Here is a 23,473-nt window from a genome sequence, read left to right as displayed (position 1 = left end):
ATAGTGTTCCTGGAAATGATATAGGTGGGCAGCCCACTAAATTCTTACTTGATCTGTGTAAGCACAAAAGTTCTAGGTCACATGAATAAAAGTCTAACTTGAATCATAAAAACAGAAAGTCACATCTCCTCCATCAAATCAGCTGAATAGAGACAAGGCCACAGGGTCCAAACTAGCAGAAGTTAAGAAATGAGTTTGAATGAAGGTGTTTTAAGTAGCAAGCCATTAGCTTTATGTATTAGATGTGTTTCAGGAGGTAGAATTTTTCAGATTTCATAAAATTAACACAATGCATGTATTATATATTATACAACAGCCCCAGTCGGGTGTAAGACAGCATCCCACAATCAAATATATAAGTATTTCTGTGGTTTATAAGTATTTATGTTTCATATGATTATTTTTCCAAGTGGATCACAACTGAAATAGTCTATAACCAGTTCAGGTCAAATTATGCAGCCAAAAGAGTATGTATCAAACTCAGGGAAAAACTTTCAGTTTCCAGAGCTTTTGGGATTTCAGAATTGCTGATAAAACTGTGGACCTATAATTTGAAATGAGAAATTGCCCCTCAGCATTTTCTGTTCTGAAATCCATATACAAATCAGCATCATCTTTGCTTATTATTAAAATATTCTCTAATTTCTCTAGTATATAAAGTTCATCACGCCTTACCAGGGTTCTTCTATATTTGCATTCACTGGGGGTGGGGGTTTGGAATAAATTCCAAACAGATGAAAGTGATCCAGACCAAAAGTCCCTATGAGTTAAGAGACAAGAGCTGGAACTCCTGCTCGAGGCAGGCAGAAAGGCAGCGGGGCTACAGAACCTCTGCCAGTGGGGTGGAAGGGCCAGGAAAGGTCCCAGTGAGGAGCTTTTGGTTTGAACATTCTGAGCCTGTTTGGACATCCTGTAAGGCAAGTCTGCCAGGAGTCTAACTGCAGAAGGATCTGCACAGCTTCCAGGGAGAAACTCAGCCCAAGTGAAGAGCGAAGGCTCAGTGGCTTGGTCCACACGAGGGGCAAGGAACATTTCTGAGCCTCATACGGTGTCAGACACTTGGACAAATGGATTCATGCTGCGTCCTAGCCAGAGGGAGCAATACCAGAGTGAGAAACTACAAGAATCACACCATTCACAAGCCCTAGGGAGGAGCAGGGCACAATTCTGCATCAGCAGTGAGGAAGGCTTCAACATGGCAGCTTCATCCTCTAGGTTGGAGTTGGCAGCATCAAGGCATGGGGCTCTTGGCACAAACGTGACCACAGACACAGGACACTGGTGGATGCCCTGGGACAGTTAAAGGATTCTTTGCAAACATTTAAGACATCCTGGAAACCTTTGAAAAAGTGGTTAGAGACTTTGAAGGAGAAATTCTATAATAATGCAGAAAGTGAAAGTATTAGTCACTCAGTCGTGTCTGACTCTATGTGACCCCATGGACTACAGCCCTCTGTCCATGAAATTCTCCAGGCAAGAATATTGGAGTTGGTTGCCACTCCCTTCTCCAGGGGATTATCCTGACGCAGGAACTGAACCTGGTCTCCTGCATTGCAGGCAGATTCTTTACCATCTGAGCCACCAGGGAGACCCATAATAACGCAGAGTGGTTGCAAACACATGCTTTGCAGTTTTGAGTCCCAACTCTACTACACATTAGCTAAATGAGTTTGCACATCACACAACCTGTCTGATTCTTAGTTTCTCCATCTGTAAAATTAATAAAAATAATAATTACCACACAGAATTGTAAGGAGATGAAATAATGCATATAAATTGGTTAGCAAAGGCCTGGCGCATGGTACAGACTCAATTAATGAGAGCAGAACAAAAGAAATAACATGAACCTAGTTTTTTTTGTTTGTTTTTTAACCTAGTTTTATATCTAAACTTCTAAGTTATACTTGGTTGAAAAGAGAAAGATATATATACCTGTATCTATATCTAGAAAGATAATGGGTTAATTAATTCAAAATTTCCTCCTAACTACTCACTTTCTCTCTGCCCTTCTTAACTATTTAGGAGATCTCAAATATTTGCATTTTAACATACTTTTCTCTTAGGAAGATGAGTCCTTTACTTATGTTTCCTAGCAATATCCTTCAGAGGAGGGTATATAGCAATTATGACCTGGATGTGAATAACTGTAGGAAACAGGCTGGTATAGGATCATCCAAGTTCTCACTGAAGCTTAGCCTACAATAAAGCACCTTTATCTTTTCAAGTGTTATCTGGAAGAAGCACAGGCTTATGTTAAGTTTACATAACTGCACACTGTGACCTTCAATGTTTGGAGAGAAAAGAATACATTTCTTAACTTTGATAAAAAGCATTTTAAAAATGGCTTTAAATTGCACATAACAAACTCATCAGATCCCAAAGTACTATAGACTATCACAGTCTCAGCACAGACCATGTAAACTGCAAATTCATCAACATTTGTTCAGTTGATCACAGCACAGTACTAACAAGATGAAGTCATGGATTTCATTCTATGGGTCAATCTCATCTATAAGAATAAATAACCCAGGCTCAGCAAAGACATTGTATCTCTAACCCCAATTAGTTAAACCTAAGAACTAGGTACAATGTATCACGGCTGTTGGAAATCTATTTAAGCCACAGGCTCTGACAGCAAATTAGAGGTATTACAAAAGATCCTAATTTCTTGGGAGACTCTGAGTTTCAACGGGAAGAAAAAAAAAAAGAATTCACTGAAAGAGAATTTATCAGTGAAACCATCTTTCTCTTCTTGGATAAAAGCCTAAGGGAACCAAGGTAAAGTTATAAATGAATAAAAAATTATAGCAGCTCAAGTCAAGTGAAGTCACTCAGTCACGTCCAACTCTTTGCAACCCTATGGACAGTAGCCTACCAGGCTCCTCCATCCAGGGGATTTTCCAGGCAAGAGTACTGGAATGGGTTGCCATTTCCTTCTCCAGGGGATCTTCCCAACCCAGGGATCGAACCTGGGCTTTACTGTCTAAGCCACCAGGGAAGCCCTTACATACGGCAGCCCACATGCATTCAAAGATTTTATAAATAGAAGCTTAACAGCGAAGATATAAAGGTCCCAGGAGAAGATGACAATTTCTCAATTTAGGCGCTACAAATAGTCACAAAGGCAGAAGAACCAGAGATCAAATTGCCAACATCCACTGGCTCATGGAAAAAGCAAGACAGTTCCAGAAAAACATCTACTTCTGCTTTATTGACTATGCCAAAAGCTTTGACTGTGTGGACCACAACAAACACTGGAAAATTCTTAAAGAGATGAAAATACCAGACCACCTGACCTGCCTCTTGAGAAATCTGTATGCAGGTCAGGAAGAAACAGAACTGGACATGGAACAACAGACTGGTTGGGAAAGGAGTACATCAAGGCTGTATATTGTTATCCTGTTTATTTAACTTATATGCAGAGTACATCATGAGAAATGCTGGGCTGGATGAAGCACAAGCTGGAATCAAGATTGCCGGGAGAAATATCAGTAACTTCAGATATGCAGATGACACCACCCTTATGACAGAAAACGAAGAAGAACTAAAGAGTCTCGATGAAAGTGAAAGAAGAGAGTGAAAAAGTTGGCTTAAAACTCAACATTCAAAAACTAAGATCATGATATCCAGTCCCCATCACTTCATGGAAAATAGATGGGGAAACAGTGGAAATAGTGTCTGACCTTATTTTGGGGGGGCTCCCGAATCACTGCAGATGGTGACTGCAACCATGAAATTAAAAGACGCTTACTCCTTGGAAGGAAAGTTATGACCAACCCTGACAGCATATTCAAAAGCAGAGACATTACTTTGCCAACAAAGGTCCATCTAGTCAAAGCTATGGTTTTTCCAGCAGTCATGTATGGATGTGAGAGTTGGACTATAAAGAAAGCTGAGCACCGAAGAACTGATGCTTTTGAACTGGGGTGTTAGAAAAGACTCTTGAGAGTCCCTTGGACTGCAATGAGATTCAACCAGTCCATCCTAAAGGAGATCAGTCCTGGGTGTTCACTGGAAGGACTGATGCTGAAGCTGAAACTCCAATAGTTTGGTCATCTGATGTGAAGAACTGATTCATTGAAGACTGAGGGCAGCAGGAGAAGAGCACAGCAGAGGATAAGCTGATTGCATGGCATCATTGACTCAATGGACATGAGTTTGAAGAAGCTCCGGGAGTTGGTGATGGACAGGGAGGCCTGGCTTGCTGCAGCCCATGGGGTCAGAGAGTCAGACAGGACTGAGCGACTGAACCGAACTGAATGATCACAAAGCCAACTGACCTCCACCTTCTAAGCAGCCAAAATTCCAATGACTTTGGGCATGGCTAATGTCAAATATTTGGCAAAACAAAAGTAGAAAAGGAAGAAAGGACTATCATTCAAGATATGCAAAGGCTTCATATCTCACCAGCCTTAGGGAGCAAGACCAAGAGCTTCAATATACTTGAGACTTCAGGCAATGCTTCTAGTTTTTTTTAATAATTAAATTTCCTTTAGTGGAAGCTAGAAAGACCAAAGTAATCTATAATGAATTCCATGTCAAGGCAAATCATTCATTCTCTTTTTTAAAAAATGACACCAATAGTCTTAGAAAGCAAGATTAAAATCTTTGTGGGACTACCCTGATGGCTCAGTGGATAAGAATCTGCCTGCCCAAGGGGACAGGGGTTTGATCCCTGGTCTGGGCGGGTGCCCCACATGCCTGGGCCACAACCACTGAGCCCACACTCAAGAGCCTGTGTGCCACACCTACACTCTAGGGCCCACAGACCACAAGTAGTGAGCCTCTGTGCCACAGCTACTGAAGCGCGAGTGCCCTACAGCCAGCAAGTCACAACTACTAAGCCTGTATGCTGCAGTCACTGAAGTCCATCTGCCTAGAGCCTGGGATCTGCAACCGAAGAAGCTATCGCAACGAGAAGCCCGTGCATCACAGCTAAAGAGTAGCTCCCACTCTCTCGGCAACTAGAGAAAGCCTGCACGCAGCACTTAAGACTCAGTGCAGCCAAAAACGAATGATAAATAGAGCAGTGTGTATATGTCAAAGAATATCTAAAAATAATCTTTGCAATATGTGAGATGCATGTCCTACACAGAGAATCCAAATTCTCAGATAAAAGCTACAACTTCAGTAAAAACACAACTGGGTTCCAGTTAGAAGATTCTACTCATCCACAAGAAATGTGATTAAGGCTACACAAAAGCAGCTTTAGTCACAATAGAAAGGAATGTGAGAAATACTTAGTAGACCAGCATTTACCAGGTGGAAAGGAGGCAGCAATATTTCTGGAAAACTGTGTATATCATGTTTCCCCCAATTAAATCACATTTTAAACTCAGCAGGAAAGAGCAACCATTAATGGAATCCCACGGTGGATCCTTCATAAGTTTAAAAAATATCTATTTTGTAATGCCAATAGTATTCTCTTTCTCTCTCTTTTTTTTTTTCTTTTTTTGGCCACACTGCGTGGCATGTGGGATCTTAGTTCCCTGACCAGGGATGGAACCCATGCCCCCAGGATTGGGAGCGCTGCTGCTGCTGCTGCTGCTAAGCTGCTTCAGCCGTGTCCGACCCTGTGCGACCCCACAGACGGCAGCCCACCAGGCTCCCCCGCCCCTGGGATTCTCCAGGCAAGAACACTGGAGTGGGTTGCCATTTCCTTCTCCAATGCGTGAAAGTGAAGTCGCTCAGTCGTGTCCAACCCTCAGCGACCCCATGGACTGCAGCCTTCCAGGCTCCTCCGTCCATGGGATTTTCCAGGCAAGAGCACTGGAGTGGGGTGCCATTGCCTTCTCCTGGGAGCGCTGCAGGCACCACAGAAAAGTCTCTTTTTTTTACTGCAAACTTTCACAACTGATGATTATCTTAAATTGTGATTGCCAAAGGACCAACTGCTCTTTGGTGTCCATTCTTTATTTGAACAGTCTGTTACTCCCACTAGAATCTAGGCTCCCTGCTGCATCCAAGATGCCTGAACAGTGCCTGGCACCCAGAAGGTGTTCATTTGGTTGAATAAGTGAATAATGATTTTTTAAATACACAAATTCACATTTTATGCACTTTATACATATATCTTTCATTTAATATTGTCTTTCTTTTGTTTTTTTTGGCAGCTTCTGAGCCCACTTAATACCCTGGAGTTCAGACAAAAATGTGTGGTACAATATTAAAAAAAAAAAAAGACTAAATTTTTATTTTATTATCACAACTAGTAAATCCAAACTAAAAGGCTGAGGGAATTGGTAATGAGATTAGTGGCCTTTGAACTACAGCGGAAGTGTCTCAAGTCTGCATTTGAGACAGCAACAAGCACCAAAAAACAGAAAAGTTTTATGGATAAAACACTTATATACTACAACAAACATGATAAAACAATTATCGTACATAATAAGTAGTAATTCCAGAATTATAGTGCTTAAAGTGATCGAAGAATGTTAATTTATTCCATATATATCAGAGGAATATGAAGTAGTACTTAAAGAATGAAAATTATCAGATAATGCATAAAAATCAACTTGGAAAAAATATTCCTTCTTTCAACAAACATTTCTTGGATACCTCCTATGTGCCAGGCCAAATCCTAACACATGCAGCAAAATACTAACAAACTGTTATCAAGACATGCCTAAGCCTCCTTGCATTTAATAAGTATTTATTAGTATCTATCATATTCAGTACACTGAGCCCTAGGGATACTTCTATAAACAAGATCAACACGACCTCTGTCCTGGATTCTAGTGAAAGAGAAAAGAGAACCACCAAACAGTGAGAAATTACAATAAGGACATAAACAAAGGGCCAAGACTGGTTCCAAGAAGGAAAAGGAGTACGTCAAGGCTGTCTATTGTCACCCTGCTTATTTAACTTCTATGCAGAGTACATCATGAGAAACGCTGGGCTGGAAGAAACACAAGCTGGAATCAAGATTGCAGGGAGAAATATCAATCACCTCAGATATGCAGATGACACCACCCTTATGGCAGAAAGTGAAGAGGAACAGAGGAGAGTGAAAAAGTTGGCTTAAAGCTCAACATTCAGAAAACGAAGATCGTGGCATCTGGTCCCATCACTTCATGGGAAATCGATGGGGAAACAGTGGAAACAGTGTCAGACTTTATATTTTGGGGCTCCAAAATCACTGCAGATGGTGATTGCAGCCATGAAATTAAAAGACACTTACTCCTTGGAAGGAAAGTTATGACCAACCTAGATAGCATATTAAAAAGCAGAGACATGACTTTGCCAACAAAGGTCCGTCCAGTCAAGGCTATGGTTTTTCCTGTGGTCATGTATGGATGTGAGAGATGGACTGTGAAGAAAGCTGAGCACTGAAGAATTGATGCTTTTGAAGTGTGGTGTTGGAGAAGACCCTTGAGGGTCCCTTGGACTGCAAGGAGATCCAACCAGTCCATTCTGAAGGAGATCAGCCCTGGGTGTTCATTGGAAGGAATGATGCTAAAGCTGAAACTCCAATACTTTAGCCACCTGATGCGACGCGTTGACTCATTAGAAAAGACTCTGATGCTGGGAGGGATTGGGGGCAGGAGGAGAAGGGGACAACAGAGGATGAGATGGCTGGATGGCATCACTGACTCAATGGACATGAGTTTGGATGAACTCCGGGAGTTGATGATGGACAGGGGGGCCTGGTGTGCTGCAATGCATGGGGTCGCAAAGAGTCGGACACGACTGAGCGACTGAACTGAACTGAACTGAAGAAATAATAACAGGGAACCCCACTGCATAGGGTGATTGGAGAAGGCCTCTCTGAGGAAGTGACACTTAGGCTAAGGCCTCACTGATGAAAATGAGATAGCTCTGGGCAGTTCTGGGGAAAGAGCACATCAGGTATCAAGGGCAAAGGACCTGAGATGGGAATGAGTGTCGAAGGGCAGAAAGATGGCTGCTGCTGCTGCTGCCGCCGCTGCTGCTGCCACTAAGTCGCTTCAGTCGTGTCTGACTCTGTGCAACCCCACAGATGGCAGCCCACCAGGCTCCCCCATCCCTGGGATCCTCCTGGCAAGAACATTAGAGTGGGTTGCCATTTCCTTCTCCAAGAAAGATGGCAACATGGCTTGAATATAGTGAGCAAGGGGCAAAAGTTGAAGTCAGAGTGGCAGGCAGAAGCCAGATCATGTAGAGAACTGTAGGCCACAGAAAGAATGCCATTCAGAATGCAATGGGAAGCCATTAAGAATTTCAAACAAGAAAGCTACATGAACTGATTTGCATTTTTCTAAAAATCATTTTTGCGGTTGTGTAAAGAAGGAACTAAAAAGACGCAAGGGGGAAATGCGAAGTCCAGCTGGGAGGCTACTGTTACCACAGTAACATAGCCAAGAAATGACAGTGATTTCGAGTGAAAATCTAGGAGTAGACCAACAGGAAAAAAGTAGGTGAGGGGAAAAAAGAAAGTGGGTGAGTCCTAGAGGTATTTTGGAAATGGGAGAACTGAATGGATGTGGGGACTGAAGGATAGGAAGTTAATTAGGGTGGATCTTAGGTTTCTGGGTTGAGCAATTAGATGGATGATGGTGCCCTTTATTGAAGTGGGTGGTACAAATTACTGAGATTTCTTCTTCATGTTCTGGGTATTCAAGCCCACCTAAAGGTTACCAAAGACATTCATTCCCATTGCCAAATTCAGTGAATCCTTGAAGTGTGCATACTTTTCATCTGACACAGTTAAAGCTTCACACTCTGTTTCCAAGACAGCACTCTTCTGCTTGTCTTACTCAACGAGTCTCCCTCTCAGGTTCCATATACCCCAGAACTCTGTTCTTGGCCTTTTACTATTTCTTTCAAGAACCCTCTCCCTTGCTAACCTCATCCAAACAATCCATAGCTCTAACTACTACCCACATAAAGCCTCCCAGATCCATATCTCCTTCCAGAACTTTCTTTTCACCTACCCAACTGAACCATCTACCCAACTGTCCCATTTCTATTGAGATATTTCAGCAGCATCTTAAACTCAACATATCCAAAAGTAACTTCATCATCCTCTTCCTCCAACACTCCTTTTCCCTCATCCCACATTCTTCATCTGTGAAAAGCATAACTTTGCAGAACTATGCCCAGCTTCCTAAGCAGGAAACTTAGGGTCATCTTGTAAGTCCACATCAAATCAATTTCCAAGCCCCATCAAATTTACTTTCTAACAAGTTCATGGATATGTCCTCTCTTCATAACCCACTGTTTTAATTCAGGTCTTCAATCCTCCTGCTCTTGTTTCTTACATAACACTCTGGTTTCTTCAGCCTCACATCATTCAAACACACCCTTCACATCTCAATAGTCAGAGAAATCCTTCACAGGCTCTCTATACCCTTAGGATAAAATTCAGCCTTATTAATGGCAAACAAAGTCCATTGGGAGTTAGAGCCTCTAGCTGGGTCTCCTGCCTCAACTCCCACCATCTCTTCTATACACTCCAACCTCTCACCACGCTGACTGACCAACGGGTTCATTCATGAATCTGCAAATACTGTTTTCTCCCAATTCCTACTTAATTCAAGCATCCCTTTCTTTTAGCAGTCTGAAATTCAGTCTGAGATGATGACTCTCCTCTGCGCTTTTACAGCAAACCGTTAATGAAAGACTTCTTCTACTGCTTATCACACTTTGTTTCTCCCACTGAACTGCAAATTATGTGAGGCCAGGGACTATCTTTCCTAGAATATTTTCAGTGCTTAGTACTTAAAAAATGATTAGTAAATGTTTGTGGAATAACTGCATCTAGATCAAACTTAAGAAGGCTTTCTGTAAAACATGAACTGCTATATATAGTATTCATGACAAGAAAAGGTAACCCGAAAGAAGAGACATTCAATAGTTTTCTAAAATTAACCAATAACAACAGCTGCTGACTTTCAGACATCAGCATTCATCTTCCATTACTGAAGAGCTAGCTATGTCCAAGGTATGTATTGATGTAATTCTGATGATCTTTTTGCATTCATATCCATTAATATTTATTTCTTCAGTTCAGTTACTTTTTAGTACTCTGAGTTTAATTAAGATTTCTCTGCTTTTGTCCTCAGTAAAGACAGAGGTCAGCTTCTCATGCATAATAATTCTGTATGAATAAACAAGAGTTCTGATACACATTAGTTTTAAGCTATTTTCTACTTGTTCACTAAAACATGAATATTACCATCACCACCACCACCAACGAAAAACACATGCTCCTAACCTTTTTCCCTCCTTCAGAAGAGACATTTATACAGAATGGATTGTCTTATATATACAAAGTATATCTTCACCTATCAACCACCAGAGAGTGAAGGGACTTTTACATTTATACTTTATAGCTCCTGAAGCCATTCATTAAATATTCTCCCTGGCTCCAAAAATTACATACAGGGCTTTTCTGTAAAAGTTATTATTGAGTTTTTCATGTTCAGACACTGTGATGCAACTGATATTTTTGCAAAACAAAGAAATGATTTCTTTCCACGGTTTCTTAGGAGCTGGCTCTCTTTATAACCATAACTTAACCACATTCTGAGACAGCAACAAGTTCACTGCTTTGAGCAACAATACACAAAAACGTTCTATGGCAGACACCACTGCAGATGTCCGTAAAACAATTCATCCAATTCAGTAAATCCACCCTGAGGTTTTTAACCTTATATCTCACTTATGATATCTGGCAAAGGAAAAAATGTGGATTTTTTTTTTTTTTTAAACAAAGACAGATATGCCTTTTAATATCCTATGTCTTGTCAAACTATGGTGACTATGTCTGGAATTATTATGGATTTCATGAAACTCTGTTAAGCCAGGTCATTCCAGTGGTATTTCAGCTCTTTGCACCCTAACCCAGAAGTAATGCTAATACTTCTCGGTGCCCTGCAGGTTACAGAGATAAGGCATATGAAACTCTGGGGCCCTTCCATCTCCGAGACTTAAAAAACGGATTGGAGAGCACTGGAAATGGAACCAACAAGGTAAAACAAAAGTCGTTCAACAGGGAAACAAACCAACAAAGGCCCCACAGAAGAAAACACTTCAACCTTCCGCCGACTCCCAAAGGTGGAGAATGCCAGAAGCCCGGGTTCCTGAACCGGAATCCCAGTCGGGCCTGGGCGACCCAGAGTCACCAAGCGGAGAAGGTGGGCAACCCAGCGAAGGCACAATGCAGCCGCCCGCCGGGCCCCCTCCCCAGAAAGCCCCCCAAAATGACCAAAGCGGTGAATTCTCCCGGCCTCCTCTACACGCAGGGATCCAGGAAGAAGAAAGAGGCTCCGCGCCTCTCCAGCCGGTTGCGGGCCGCGCTCCCCGCCCGCCAGCTCAGTTCCCCAGGCCCCAGGGCAAGCAGGCCGCGCCCCCTGCCCACCCCTGCGCCCCGCAAGCGCCGGGCCGGCCCCAGGTCCCGCCGCCCCCGCTCTGGCCCCGGCATCACTCACAGAGCCCGAGCGCCGCCGCCAGCACCGACCACAGACAGCGCCGGCGGTCTGGGGATGCAATCAGTGCTCCGGCCCCGGCGGGCGCTGCCATCGTCCTCCAGCCGCAGCCGCCGCGGCCCTGAGCCCCGGTCCCCACTGCAGTTAGCTAGGCTCCTGGCCGAGGGCTCTGGACTCGTCGTCGCCGGTACCGACGAGCAGTGCCACGCCGCGCTCCCCGCTCGCGGCCCCAGCCTCAGCGCGCCAGCAGTGTGCCCGGGCCTGCTCCCCGCGCTGGCCACAGCAGTCAGCTCATTGGCCTGCCCCGCACACTCTGAAGGACGCGATTGGAAGGCACCGACTGTCCGTCATTCCCTCTCTCCAGGCGGGGCCGCGCCGTCTCCGTCCCACCCAGGGCCCCTTCTGCCAGCGGCGGAGGTCCCTGGCTGTCCGAGGCGGCCGCCGCCGAGCCCGGTGCCTGCCCGCCTGCCTGCGTGGCCGTTCGCCCGACTTCTCTGGCCTGCGCGCGTCTCCTCTGCGTCTCTGAGCGTCCAGCCCCCCGGATCTCTTCATTGTCTTCGCCTCCGTTTCTGCTCTTCTCGGTTTCTCTGAGCCTCACCTAGAGAAAAAGAAGCAGTTCGTCTACACAATTAAAAAAAAAAAGGAATGAGATGGGGAGAAACTTCTGATTCACTCGTGCAGATAGAACACATTTCCCCCCTTGCCCTGTATCCCAAATCTATTTTGCCTGGATTCAGATAATTTGTGTGCAAATTGAGAAATCTAATAGCTTAAAAAGAAGTCTCCATCTTGTCTGACTTTCCTCTAAGGAACCCTTCCCCTCCCACTTTTGGCTAAGATGGGTTGAGAACTGGGAATTCTCTCCTACTCCCTGGAGCACATGTGGATGGGGTTTTGCTTTTGAAAATGTCCCTCGATTTATCAAAAATTGGCAAGTTCCCCTCCTGACTGAAGTGCCATGCCTGAGCCGGCTCCAGTTGGTTAGCAGTGTCTGCCACTTACTGGTTGCCCCAAAATTCTGGAAAGTGTTCGGAAGGGTGCTTATGAGAACACCCTAGGAAAGGGAGAAACGGAAGGGCAGGAACACGAGAAAAATGAGGGTGTAGGAAGAAAAGGAAGAATCCAGGTGGGAGGCTTGTAGTGTGGGAGAAGGAAACGTATTAGACAGGATGAGAGGGGGAGAAGAGCAGGGTAGGAGCACTCCCCTGCAGCCCTTCATTTCAGGGTTTTGTTTCAAGTCAATCTTATGAACAGGCTTCCCGATATATTTGCTGTTTTAGCCTGCTAGCCTTGTAGTATGGCAGACTGATAGCAATTACCTTAGTCCCAGTGAGAGAAAACCAATCAAACAAGAAAACACCATTTCACCTTATTTCTCTGTCAGCAAGATCCTCATGAAGCGTTTTTGGAATGCCATATATTGGAAAGACTACAAATGCATTAACTGAGCACCTACTGTGTGCTGTAGATGTAGAATACCCAGGCTTTACTCTCAAGAGTAAAGCAGTCAGTGTAGCAGGCAAGTACTGAATTAAAATTTTTTTTCAGTGCTTGAAGAGAAGGTGGAATCAAGGAGAAATATAAGGCCAACAGGCAGTGATCCTCAAAGATATGTGTCATGTTAAAAGCTTCTCTGCTGCCCATGACACACTTCAATACAGATAACTTCCTCTTCTGAGAACCACTGGCCCACGAGGTGTCCAGAAAAGATGCATCGAGGAAATAGCATTTGAAGCGGATTTTATAGGCTAGATAAATTTTCACCAGAGAGAAACAGGAAAAGCAAACTCAGAAATAAGGAAGCAGTACCAAGTGCAAGGATATATATATGTATATGTATATATATGTGTATGTACATATACATATGTACATAGTTCAGTTCAGTTCGGTTGCTCAGTCGTGTCTCTTTACGACCCCATGAATCGCAGCACGCCAGGCCTCCCTGTCTATCACCAACTCCCGGAGTTTACTCAAACTCACATCCATTGAGTCGGTGATGCCATCCAGCCATCTCAAACTCTGTCATCCCCTTCTCCTCCTGCCTCCAATCCCTCCTAGCATCAGGTCTTTTCCAATGAGTCAACTCTTCACATGAGATGGCCAAAGTATTGGAGTTTCAGCTTTAGCATCAGTCCTTCCAATGAACACCCAGGACTGATCTCCTTTAGAATGGACTGGTTGGATCTCCTTGCAGTCCAAGGGACTCTCAAGAGTCTTCTCCAAAACCACAGTTCAAAAGCATCAATTCTTCGGCGCTCAGCTTTCTTCACCGTCCAACTCTCACATCCATACATAACCACTGGAAAAACCATAGCCTTGACTAGATGCACCTTTATATACATATATATATACATATATATACAGAAATATATATATATATATATTTCAGCTGTGTTCAAGGCCCAGTTCATTAGCTTTCCTCACAGACCAGGTTCTCTTTCTGGGGTTTTTTTGGAGGGAATTTTTATATAAAAAATTTCTTTTATATAAAGAAAAAAATGCCCACCATAAAAACCCCAGAAAGAGAACCTGGTCTGTGAGGAAAGCTAATGAACTGGGCCTTGAACACAGCTGAAACTTCTGAGAAAACCCAGATGGTCAATTAGAAGGCAGTTAGATATGTAGGTCTGGAGCCCAAGGAAGCAATAAGAGAGGCTACCATGAAACCAGAACTTGCAAGGGCGGCAAAGTGTTTCCACAAAAAAACCAGTATCAGATCATAAGTAGATTATAAATATTTGCTGAATGAATAGATGAATGAATGTTTATTAAATTAATCGAGAGAAGTTACAAAGAAAAAGTCATGTGAGGTTGTTTCAGCCATAGTCCTTGCATTCTAGTTTTGGATCCTTCTGTAGAGATAGTAAATGGAAAACAAACCAACCTTTGGATTTTCAATCACTATTGTGAACTTGAGAGTCTCACTTAACAAACCTCCTCCTCCTTAGGTACCTGCTTCTACCTCCTGGAAACCCCTCTTCTCAGCTCAGTCAGTCCAGGCACACAATCAGAATCAATTGAAGGCTTTCCATGGGTAAGTAAAGTCTTTTTAATGGGCTATGTTACCTCTGAAAGGAGTGGACTTCTTGGAGAGAATTTTCCCTACAGAGTCAATAAGAAGGAAAACCATGAGCAGAGTCTTGTCTGATAATAGTTATCTATGTACAGATCCATTGGCCTCTCAGACTTCCTGCTTCATGTAGTATACAGAGAGTACAATAAGGAGGGTTGGCCTTGGGAACATCTCAGGGCTTTAAGTCTTCTCTTAATAGAGATCAGATAAGAGGCACCCAGGAGCAGCTGCTGCTGCTGCTAAGTCGCCTCAGTCGTGTCCGACTCTGTGCAACCCCATAGATGGCAGCCCACCAGGCTCCCCCATCCCTGGGCTTCTCCAGGCAAGAACACTGGAGTGGGTTGCCATTTCCTTCTCCAATGCATTAAAGTGAAAAGTGAAAGTGAAATCGCTCAGTCGTGTCCAACCCTCAGCGACCCCATGGACTGCAGCCTTCCAGGCTCCTCCGTCCATGGGATTTTCCAGGCAGGAGTACTGGAGTGGGGTGCCATTGCCTTCTCCGCCAGGAGCAGCTAGTGCTAGCAAATATATATGGGCATAATTTTCTAGAGCTGGAATTAATGGGAAAAGTAGAATAGACAGTGTCAGGCACCAAAATTTCCAACATCGTTGTGATTGTAGTAGAATTCTCTTCCACTTCCTGTACTCTCAGTGGTATTCTCTCCCTCCTTGTATTTTAAAATCTGTTGCCAGAGGAAGATTGGAATGCTGTGATCTGTGGGTGGTGACAGCAAGCCATTCCAGGAGCACTGAGATTTGATGGATATCAGATAGAGTCAAAGATGAATCCAGGACACACTGAGAAAGATTTATCTGGAGCTAAATCAGTTTCATTAACATTTCTACAGAGACTGTCTCAATCCAGAAAGGGATTGCATTTTCCTAGGAAAGTTTTGAAAATCTGAAAATCCAAGTTCTAGCGCCTGTGGTGCCCCTGGTATCCCCGGGCACAGAGGCACAAGTTGGAAGAACTTGGTAACAGGGTCTTTAGGGTTTACTGTATAGGAGAAGGATGTGTCTCCAGCTTGTTCATTCACTGTGGCCGGGATAAAATGTTCCTCAAGGTTCTCTGTCTCCCTGTACCCCAACAGCACCTATGTACTACTTCTGCTTCACCTATGAGGGAACGATGCGCTCTGGAGAGGTATCACAGGCATTCCTCTTGCTGGGATAGAGACATTTGTCACTGTGAGTTGGACAACTGATATCCGAGTTTTGTTACTGTCAGTCTTTCTATATCATCATTGGGAGGGAAATGTGACAGTCTAGTGGCACCTGCAGAATACAAGACAAACCCTTGCAATCACTAGAGAAGAAGAAACAGGAAAAATAAAAGCCCTAAAATGATAACTTAATAATAAATTAAAGTGGGAAAGGTGAGCATAAAAACAGACCTCTTGGTAACTGTGGAGATGGAGGTTCCCAGAAAACGGAAGTGATTACATTATTTTACCTAACGAGTTATATTTTGTAGTTTCCTTATTTCCAGGAGAAATAGAAACTTCTTAAGTGTCCAGGGCACATTTTTTTTCCAGTTGGGTTCTGATGAATAAACTCTGCTGACATCTAGAACTAATGAATATTTTTAAAGGGTATTCTTATCCTCCTTGCTTTGGGACCTAAGAAGAACTGAAGACTCAAGTTAGGATGTTTTCAAATAAAACAAAGGGTGGGGTCTTAATGTTAGAACTCCAGAACTAAAATTTACTCACATTGAACCGTAAGTAGAAAGTTAACAACTTAGAGTGTTGTTAACAACACATAGTGCCTCTAAATGTTTGAGTGAATGAGCAATCAAATGAATAAACAATGAATGGTACATGAAATAAAATAAATAGACCTATTTAGGATAGTCACTCTGTCTACTTGTAGTTTCCTATCTGGTTAGTTATTTGTTAGAGTTGCAATTCACAAATACTGATTGTCCAAGTACCAAAATTTGTAGTTTTAAGGGATTCGGAACATATTGCAGTCATTCAGCAATTAGTCATTGAGCACCAGCTTTGCCAGCATAAGCCTCCATACTATTTAAGAATTTAAAATATAGTAAAAAAGCTCTTTTCTCTTCTCCATTTTCCTCTGTGCAGTCGAATTTACTCCTCCCCATGTCTTTTCACAAGAATTTGAAGATCAAGCAATTTCTGACCAAGAAACAAAAGCAGAATCATTCCATTCCCCAATCGATTTGAATGAAAACTGGTAATAAAATTAGGTATAACTCCAAGAAAAGACACTGGTGAGGCCCAAGCTGGGCCTCTAAGGAGCCTCATTTACCAATTGGCACTCATCTATGCTATGGCACCTTAACTGAATCACAGCAGGGCAAAGTCACTGCTGTCTGAACAGCTCATGGGAGAAACGAAATGTGTGACTCTTGGTGTTTCCTCACTAGAGGTCCGTGTGGCTCAGTAATAAATATGTGAAACGTTCTTTTGGGAAAAAAATTAAAAATAAATAAAATAGAGTTAAGAAGCCATGCCTTAGAGATACTGGGACAATTGGACACCAATTATAACAATTGTTTGCCAATCATACAGTAGAATTCAGTGCTGCTATTAATGTTTAGAAGAGGCAAGACTGCAACCCAGTTATATACCACATACAGTTGGTTTTTAATTTGTTAAAGGATTTCTTTCTGAGGAGGTCAAAAGAGAGAATGAGAAACAGATTTTCCAGCTGAAGAAAACAGATCGAGTAAAAACACATGGATGGCAATACTTAAGGCCGGAAAGACGGTGCTTTGAACACTAGGATAAAATGTGTAGGCAAGAAACTGACGATGTCACTACTATTGGAAAGTGCAACATCCAGAACTCAGTAGGGGAGAGAATCTGGAACCTACCTGCCACAGGGAAATTGCCACACACTCACTGCAGTTTATCAGCCATAAATATAAATAAAATTATAACTATTCCACTGATAGTGACATCGTTGTTTTCTTCTGTATTACTGATTTTCAAAAATCAAGAGAAAAAGAAAATCCTTTTACACTAGAACGCAAAACAGCTGAGGAATATAAACACATAACAGTAAATAACCGCTTGGAAACACAGAAGTCAGTAATTCTTCCTGCTTTTATGATGGCAGGAAGACTGCGAAGACGACGGCTCGTTGGTCTAGGGGTATGATTCTCGCTTAGGGTGCGAGAGGTCCCGGGTTCAAATCCCGGACGAGCCCTCTTTTTTTTTTTTCTTTGAATTAAATCCATTTCTAAAGAAATTAACTTTAGATCTATAAATATAATAAATACATGTTGGTGAAAAATACAAAATTGAGACCTTTTGAACTTATAGCACACTTTAAGTTCAAATACCATTAAACGACATAACCTGAAAACGTAGAAAGTTTGAAAGCAATGTAATGCTCTGAAAAGACTCATCCCATTCCTGCCAGTTCCAGAGTCGAGCACGTTCGCTGGGCATCTCCGGTGCCTACAAGTGCGACCTAAATCTGCTCACGCCCGCGCCCGTCCGCCTGCACAGCGACCGTGGGAGGCGGCCTGCGCGCCGGCTCACCCGGCCCGCCGACCCTCCGTGCCGCACTCACGCTCGAGTATTCCGGGGCTGCCCCGGGGTCCGCACGAGGCGTGTCTCTTTTCCGAGCACGTGTTTCAAAGTGGTACAAGCATTTTCACATCTTGCCCTCAGACGAAAACAGACCACATATTGTACGAATTGATCTCATGTGATATTTTACTTCGTGAAAAGTACTTCGGTCGTCTTGGTCAAGGTTTGAGCTCAAGGAACTAGAATAGTTTCATTTCAGCCATTAAATGAGCCATGTGGGGGAAAAAAAAGTTTTAAATTGTACTGCTTATGCAAGAAAAAGCCTGGGCTCGTCCGGGATTTGAACCCGGGACCTCTCGCACCCGAAGCGAGAATCATACCCCTAGACCAACGAGCCGCTCTCGGCAAAAAGCCTCCCAGAGCCTCCCTTCAGCCTTATCCAACCGCCAGCTGCACCGCCCGACCAACCTCGGCTGGAGAATTTCCTCTCATTTCCCAGGTCTTGGGTCAAAACGCTTTCGCCACCCAAAGCGACACCAGGAAGGGACGTGCATTTTTTCCCAGCGGGGTAGGTCTTATCTTCCGGCGCCTCGGCTCTGCGCCGCCGCCTGCGGCCGTCCGCCCAAGATTCGGGAAGCCGCCTTCCACGAGCCAGGATAGCCCCTGGAAGGCGGGGGCGGCAGGGCGGTGGAAGCCGGGGCTAGGAGGGCGCAGGCAGGGCCCCTCGGACGTCTCGGACTCCGCCAGGGGCTCGCAGCCCAGGGTCTCCATGCCGCCAGTTTCGTTACTTGCGGGGCGGTCCCGCCGCTCTCAGCTCAGATCAGCCTCAGAGCACTTGGCTCTGTGCAACGTGCCTCGTCCGCATTCCCAGCCTCTGCTTGGCCGCCGGAAGACGCTCGGCTGCCGACGACCGACAAGGGTGGGTGGAGCGGGAAAAACCTCGACGAGCTGGCAAGAAATGGGAGAGGATGCACCTTATCCCTGCAAGGGAGTGTTGGGACACAGAATTCTCAAAGGGGAGAGTATTGACAGATAACTTTTTTTCCAACGTTCATTTTGAGATCACGCACTCTCTTTAGAGCCTTGGATGTACTGAACGCACTGCGTTATCTGTAACAATCTGTCTCTAACGTACTAACCTCATTTCGCAGTTAGGTATTTCAGGCGACATGGCGAGGAAGTAGCATGGTAGGCACAGCAACTACCCAAGTAGAAGTTGATTTGGATGCGGAGGACTATGAAAGGGGCAGGGAGGGAGACAGCGTTTGGTGCCTTGTTAGCTTGGAGGAGTGGAGAAGGCACTGGCAGTGGGCAGAACCTTTGACCTAGCACCACCTCCCCTTCGTTTGTTCTTCATAGGGAAGAACAAATCTGATTCCATATTGTATCTGTTTTTGTTTGTTTTTTCACTTTAACCTGTGTATTCTATTCAGAGAAGGCAATGGCACCCCACTCCAGTACTTCTGCCCGAAAAATCCCATGGACGGAGGAGCCTGGTAGGCTGCAGTCCATGGGGTCGCTGAGGGTCGGACATGACTGAGAGACTTCGCTTTCACTTTTCACTTTCATGCATTGAAGAAGCAAATGGCAACCCACTCCAGTGTTCTTGCCTGGAGAATCCCAGGGACGGTGGAGCCTGGTGGGCTGCCATCTATGGGGTCGCAGAGAGTCAGACACGACTGAAGTGGCTTAGCAGCAGCACCAGCAGTGTATTCTATTGCTTTTGCTACAAGGTAATTACCACTTCAGCATTCTTGCCTGGAGAGCCCCATGAACAGTATGAAAAGGCAAAAAGATATGACAGAGAGATGAACCTCCCGGTTGGATAGGTGCCCAATATGCTACTAGAGAAGAGCAAAGGAATAGCTCCAGAAGGAATGAAGAGGCTGAGCAAGAGCGAAAACAACGTCAGGCTGTGGATGTGTCTAGTGGTAGAAGTAAAGTTTGGTGCTATAAAGGACAACATTGCATAGGAATCTGGAATGTTAGGTCTGTGAATGGAGGTAAATTGAAAGTGGTCAACAGGAGATGGCAAGAGTGAACATCAACATTTTAGGCATCAGTGAATTAAACTGGGCAGGAATGGGCGAATTTAATTTAGATGGTCAATTTATCTATTACTGTGGGCAGGAATCCCTTAGGAAAAATGGAGTAGCCATCATAGCCAACAAAAGAGTCTGAAATACAGTACTTGGGTGCAATCTCAAAAGTGACAGACTGATCTTGGTTTCCAGGGCAAACCATTCAGTATCACAGTAATCCATGTCTATGCCCCAACCACTAATGCCAAAGAATCTGAAGTTGAACGGTTCTAGGAAGACCTAAAGACTTTCTAGAACTAACACCAAAAAAAGATGTCTTTTCCATCATAGGGGACTGGAATGCAAAAGTCGGAAGTCAAGCTATACCTGGAGTAACAGGCAAGTTTGGCCTTGGAGTACAAAATGAAGCAGGATAAAGACTAACAGTTTGGCCAAGAGAACATGCTGGTCATAGCAAACACCCTCTTCCAACAACACAAGAGAAGACTCTACACATGGACATCACCAGATGGTGAACACCAAAATCAGATTGATTATATTCTTTGCAGCCAAAGATGAAGAAGCTCTATGCAGTCAGCAAAAACAAGACTGGAAGCTGACTCTGGTTCAGAACATGAACTCCTTATTGCAAAATTCAGACTTGAAGAACATAGGGAAAACCACTAAGCCATTCAGGTATGACCTAAATCAATTCCCTTATGATTATGCAGTGGAAGTGACAAATAGATTCAAGGGATTAGATCTGATAGAGTGCCTGAAGAACTATGGACAGAAGCCTGTAACATCGTATAGGAGGCAGTGATCAAGACCATCCCCAAGAAAACAGACATGCAAAAAGGCAAAAGGGTTGCCTGAGGAGGCCTTACAAATAGCTCTAAAAAGAAGAGAAACAAAAGGCAAAGGAGAAAAGGAAAGATATACCCATCTGAATGCAGAGTCCCAGAGAATAGCAAGGAGAGATAAGAAAGCCTTCCTCAGTGATCAATACAAAAAAATACAGGAAAACAATAGAATGGGAAAGACTAGAAATCCCTTCAAGAAAATTAGAGATACCAAGGGAACATTTCAAGCAAAGATGGGCACAATAAAGGACAGAAACAGTGTGTACCTAACGGAAGCAGATATTAAGAAGAGTAAGCAGGAATACACAGAAGAACTATACAAAAAAGATCTTCATGACCCAGAGAACCACAATGGTGTGATCACTCACCAGAGCCAGACATCCTGGAGTCTGAAGTCAAGTGGATCTTAGGAAGCATGACTACGAACTGAGCTGGTGGAGGTGACGGAATTCCAGGTGAGCTATTTCAAATCCTAAAAGATGATGCTGTGAAAGTGCTGCACTCAATAGGCCAGCAAATTGGGAAAACTCAGCAGTGGCCACAGGTCAGTTTTCCTTCCAATCCCAAAGAAGGGCAATGCCAAAGTGTGTTCAAATTACTGCACAATTGCAATCATTTCACATACTAGCAAGGTAATGCTCAAAATCCTTCAAGCTAGGCTTCAACAGTATGTGAACCAAGAACTTCCAGATGCTAAGCTGGATTTAGGAAAGGCAGAGGAACCAGAGATCCAATTGCCAACATCTGTTGGATCATAGAAAAAGCAAGAGAATTCCAAAAATCATCTACTTCTTCATTGACTACCCTAAAGCCTTTGATTGTGTGGATCACATCAAACTGTGGGAAATTCTTAAAGAGATGGGAATACCAGACCTCCTTCCCTGCCTCCTGTGAAACCTGTATGCAGGTCAAGAAGCAACAGTTAGAACCAGACAGACTCTAGCAACAGTTAGAACAGACTGGTTCCAAATTGGGAAAGGAGTATGTCAAGGCTGTATATTGTCACCCTGCTTATTGAACTTATATGCAGAGTACATCATATGAAATGCTGGGCTGGATGAAGCACAAGCTGGAATCAAGATTGCAGGGAGAAGTATCAAAAGTCTCAGATATGCAGATGATACCACCTTTAGGGCAGAAAGGGAAGAAGAACTAAAGAGCCACTTGACGAAAGTGAAAGAGGAAAGTGAAAAAGTTGGCTTAAAACTCAGCATTCAGAAAACAAAGATCATGTCATCCGGTCCCATCACTTCATGGCAAATAGATGGGAAAATAATGACAGACTTTATTTTCTTGGGCTCCAAAATCACTGCAGATGGTGATTGCAGCCATGAAATTAAAAGACTCTTGCTCCTTAGAAGAAAAGCAATGACAAACCTAGACAGGGTATTAAAAAACAGAGACATTACTTTGCCAACAAAGGTCCATCTAGGTTTTTTCAGTAGTCAGGTATGGATGTGAAAGTCGGACCATAAAGAAAACTGAGCACCAAAGAATTGATGCTTTTGAACTGTGGTGTTGGAGAACACTCTTGAGAGTCCCTTGGACTGCAAGGAGCTCCAACCAGTCAATCCTAAAGGAAATCAGTCCTGAATATTCATTGGAAGGACTGACATTGAAACTGAAACTCCAATACTTTGGTCACCTGATGTGAAGAACTGACACATTGGAAAAGACCCTGATGCTGTGAAAGATTGAAGGCAGGAAGAGAAGGGGAAAACAGAGGAAGAAATGATTGGATGGCATCATCGACTTGATGGATGTGAGTTTGGGCAAGCTCCGGGAGTTGGTGATGGACAGGGAAGCCTGGCATGCTGCAGTCCATGGGGTTGCAAAGAGTGGGACATGACTGAGCGGCTGAACTGACTGGGTTTCCACCAAGGAAACCCAACTGACATTATGAAAGTGAAAGTGTTAGTTGCTCAGTCATGTCCCACTCAGAGACGCCATGGACTGTAGACTGCAAGGCTCCTCTTGCCGTGGAATTCTGCAGCCAAGAATGCTGGAGTGGGTTGCCATGCCCTTCCTCCAGGAGATCTTCCCAACCCAATGATTGAACCCAGGTCTTCTGCTTTGCAGGCAGATTCTTTACCATCTGAGCCACCTGGGAAGCAACTGACATTATTGGTTTGTCTAAATACAAGTAATTTTTTCAAAACTTCATATACAACTACACCATCAAGGGCCAGAGTCATTACCGACAAGAGTGCCCAGTGAGGAATCCTAGCCCATTTCAACCTCTTCCTTCTACATCCTGTTTCCCTCATGGCATCTCCTTGACTGTGCCAGGGTGTTGCAGGTACCATGGAGAGCCCAGAACTTTCCAGGAAGAGAAGTCAAGAATTCTCTTTGTTCCTGTTTTTGAAGTGGGTGGCTCCCTTTATACTGTGAGGCATTTCACACATTCATCATCTCTTCTTTCTCTGAGGAGGATCAAAGAACCACAGTTTCCTGCCCCACTTGACTGCAATTGTGGTTTCTCCAGAATTCCCATAGCTCTTCTTGACTGAGGGCAGAACTGGAGTAATGGTTTTCTCAGCCTCCGCAGGCACTCTGATCATGACATCACTGGGCCTGGCTTACTCTAAGCAAGACTGGGAAG

At 43.9% G+C, this 23,473-nt stretch overlaps 1 protein-coding gene and 2 non-coding genes across 6 annotated transcripts in view; 1 reads left to right on the top strand and 2 right to left on the bottom strand.

The window, feature by feature from the left end:
• The window catches only part of MPZL1 (myelin protein zero like 1), an 87,614-nt gene extending 75,840 nt beyond the window's left edge, over positions 1 to 11,774 (bottom strand). For 2 of the 4 annotated variants that reach the window (XM_018046449.1, XM_018046447.1), the window contains exon 1: positions 11,412 to 11,773. In XM_018046449.1, coding sequence (XP_017901938.1) covers positions 11,412 to 11,502 — 91 coding nt within the window. In that variant the 5' untranslated portion in view covers positions 11,503 to 11,773. Of the gene's footprint in view, positions 1 to 11,411 lie in introns of all 4 variants that reach the window. The other 2 variants (XM_018046450.1, XM_018046448.1) reach the window with 2 other exon arrangements.
• TRNAP-AGG lies at positions 17,587 to 17,658 on the top strand. The gene has a single exon. It is a non-coding gene; the product is annotated as a tRNA-Pro (tRNA).
• TRNAP-CGG lies at positions 18,313 to 18,384 on the bottom strand. The gene has a single exon. It is a non-coding gene; the product is annotated as a tRNA-Pro (tRNA).

Source organism: Capra hircus, chromosome 3, assembly GCF_001704415.2.
Source record: "Capra hircus breed San Clemente chromosome 3, ASM170441v1, whole genome shotgun sequence".
In the NCBI taxonomy this organism is placed as follows: domain Eukaryota; kingdom Metazoa; phylum Chordata; class Mammalia; order Artiodactyla; family Bovidae; genus Capra; species Capra hircus.
This window is presented reverse-complemented; position numbering and strand designations above follow the sequence as displayed.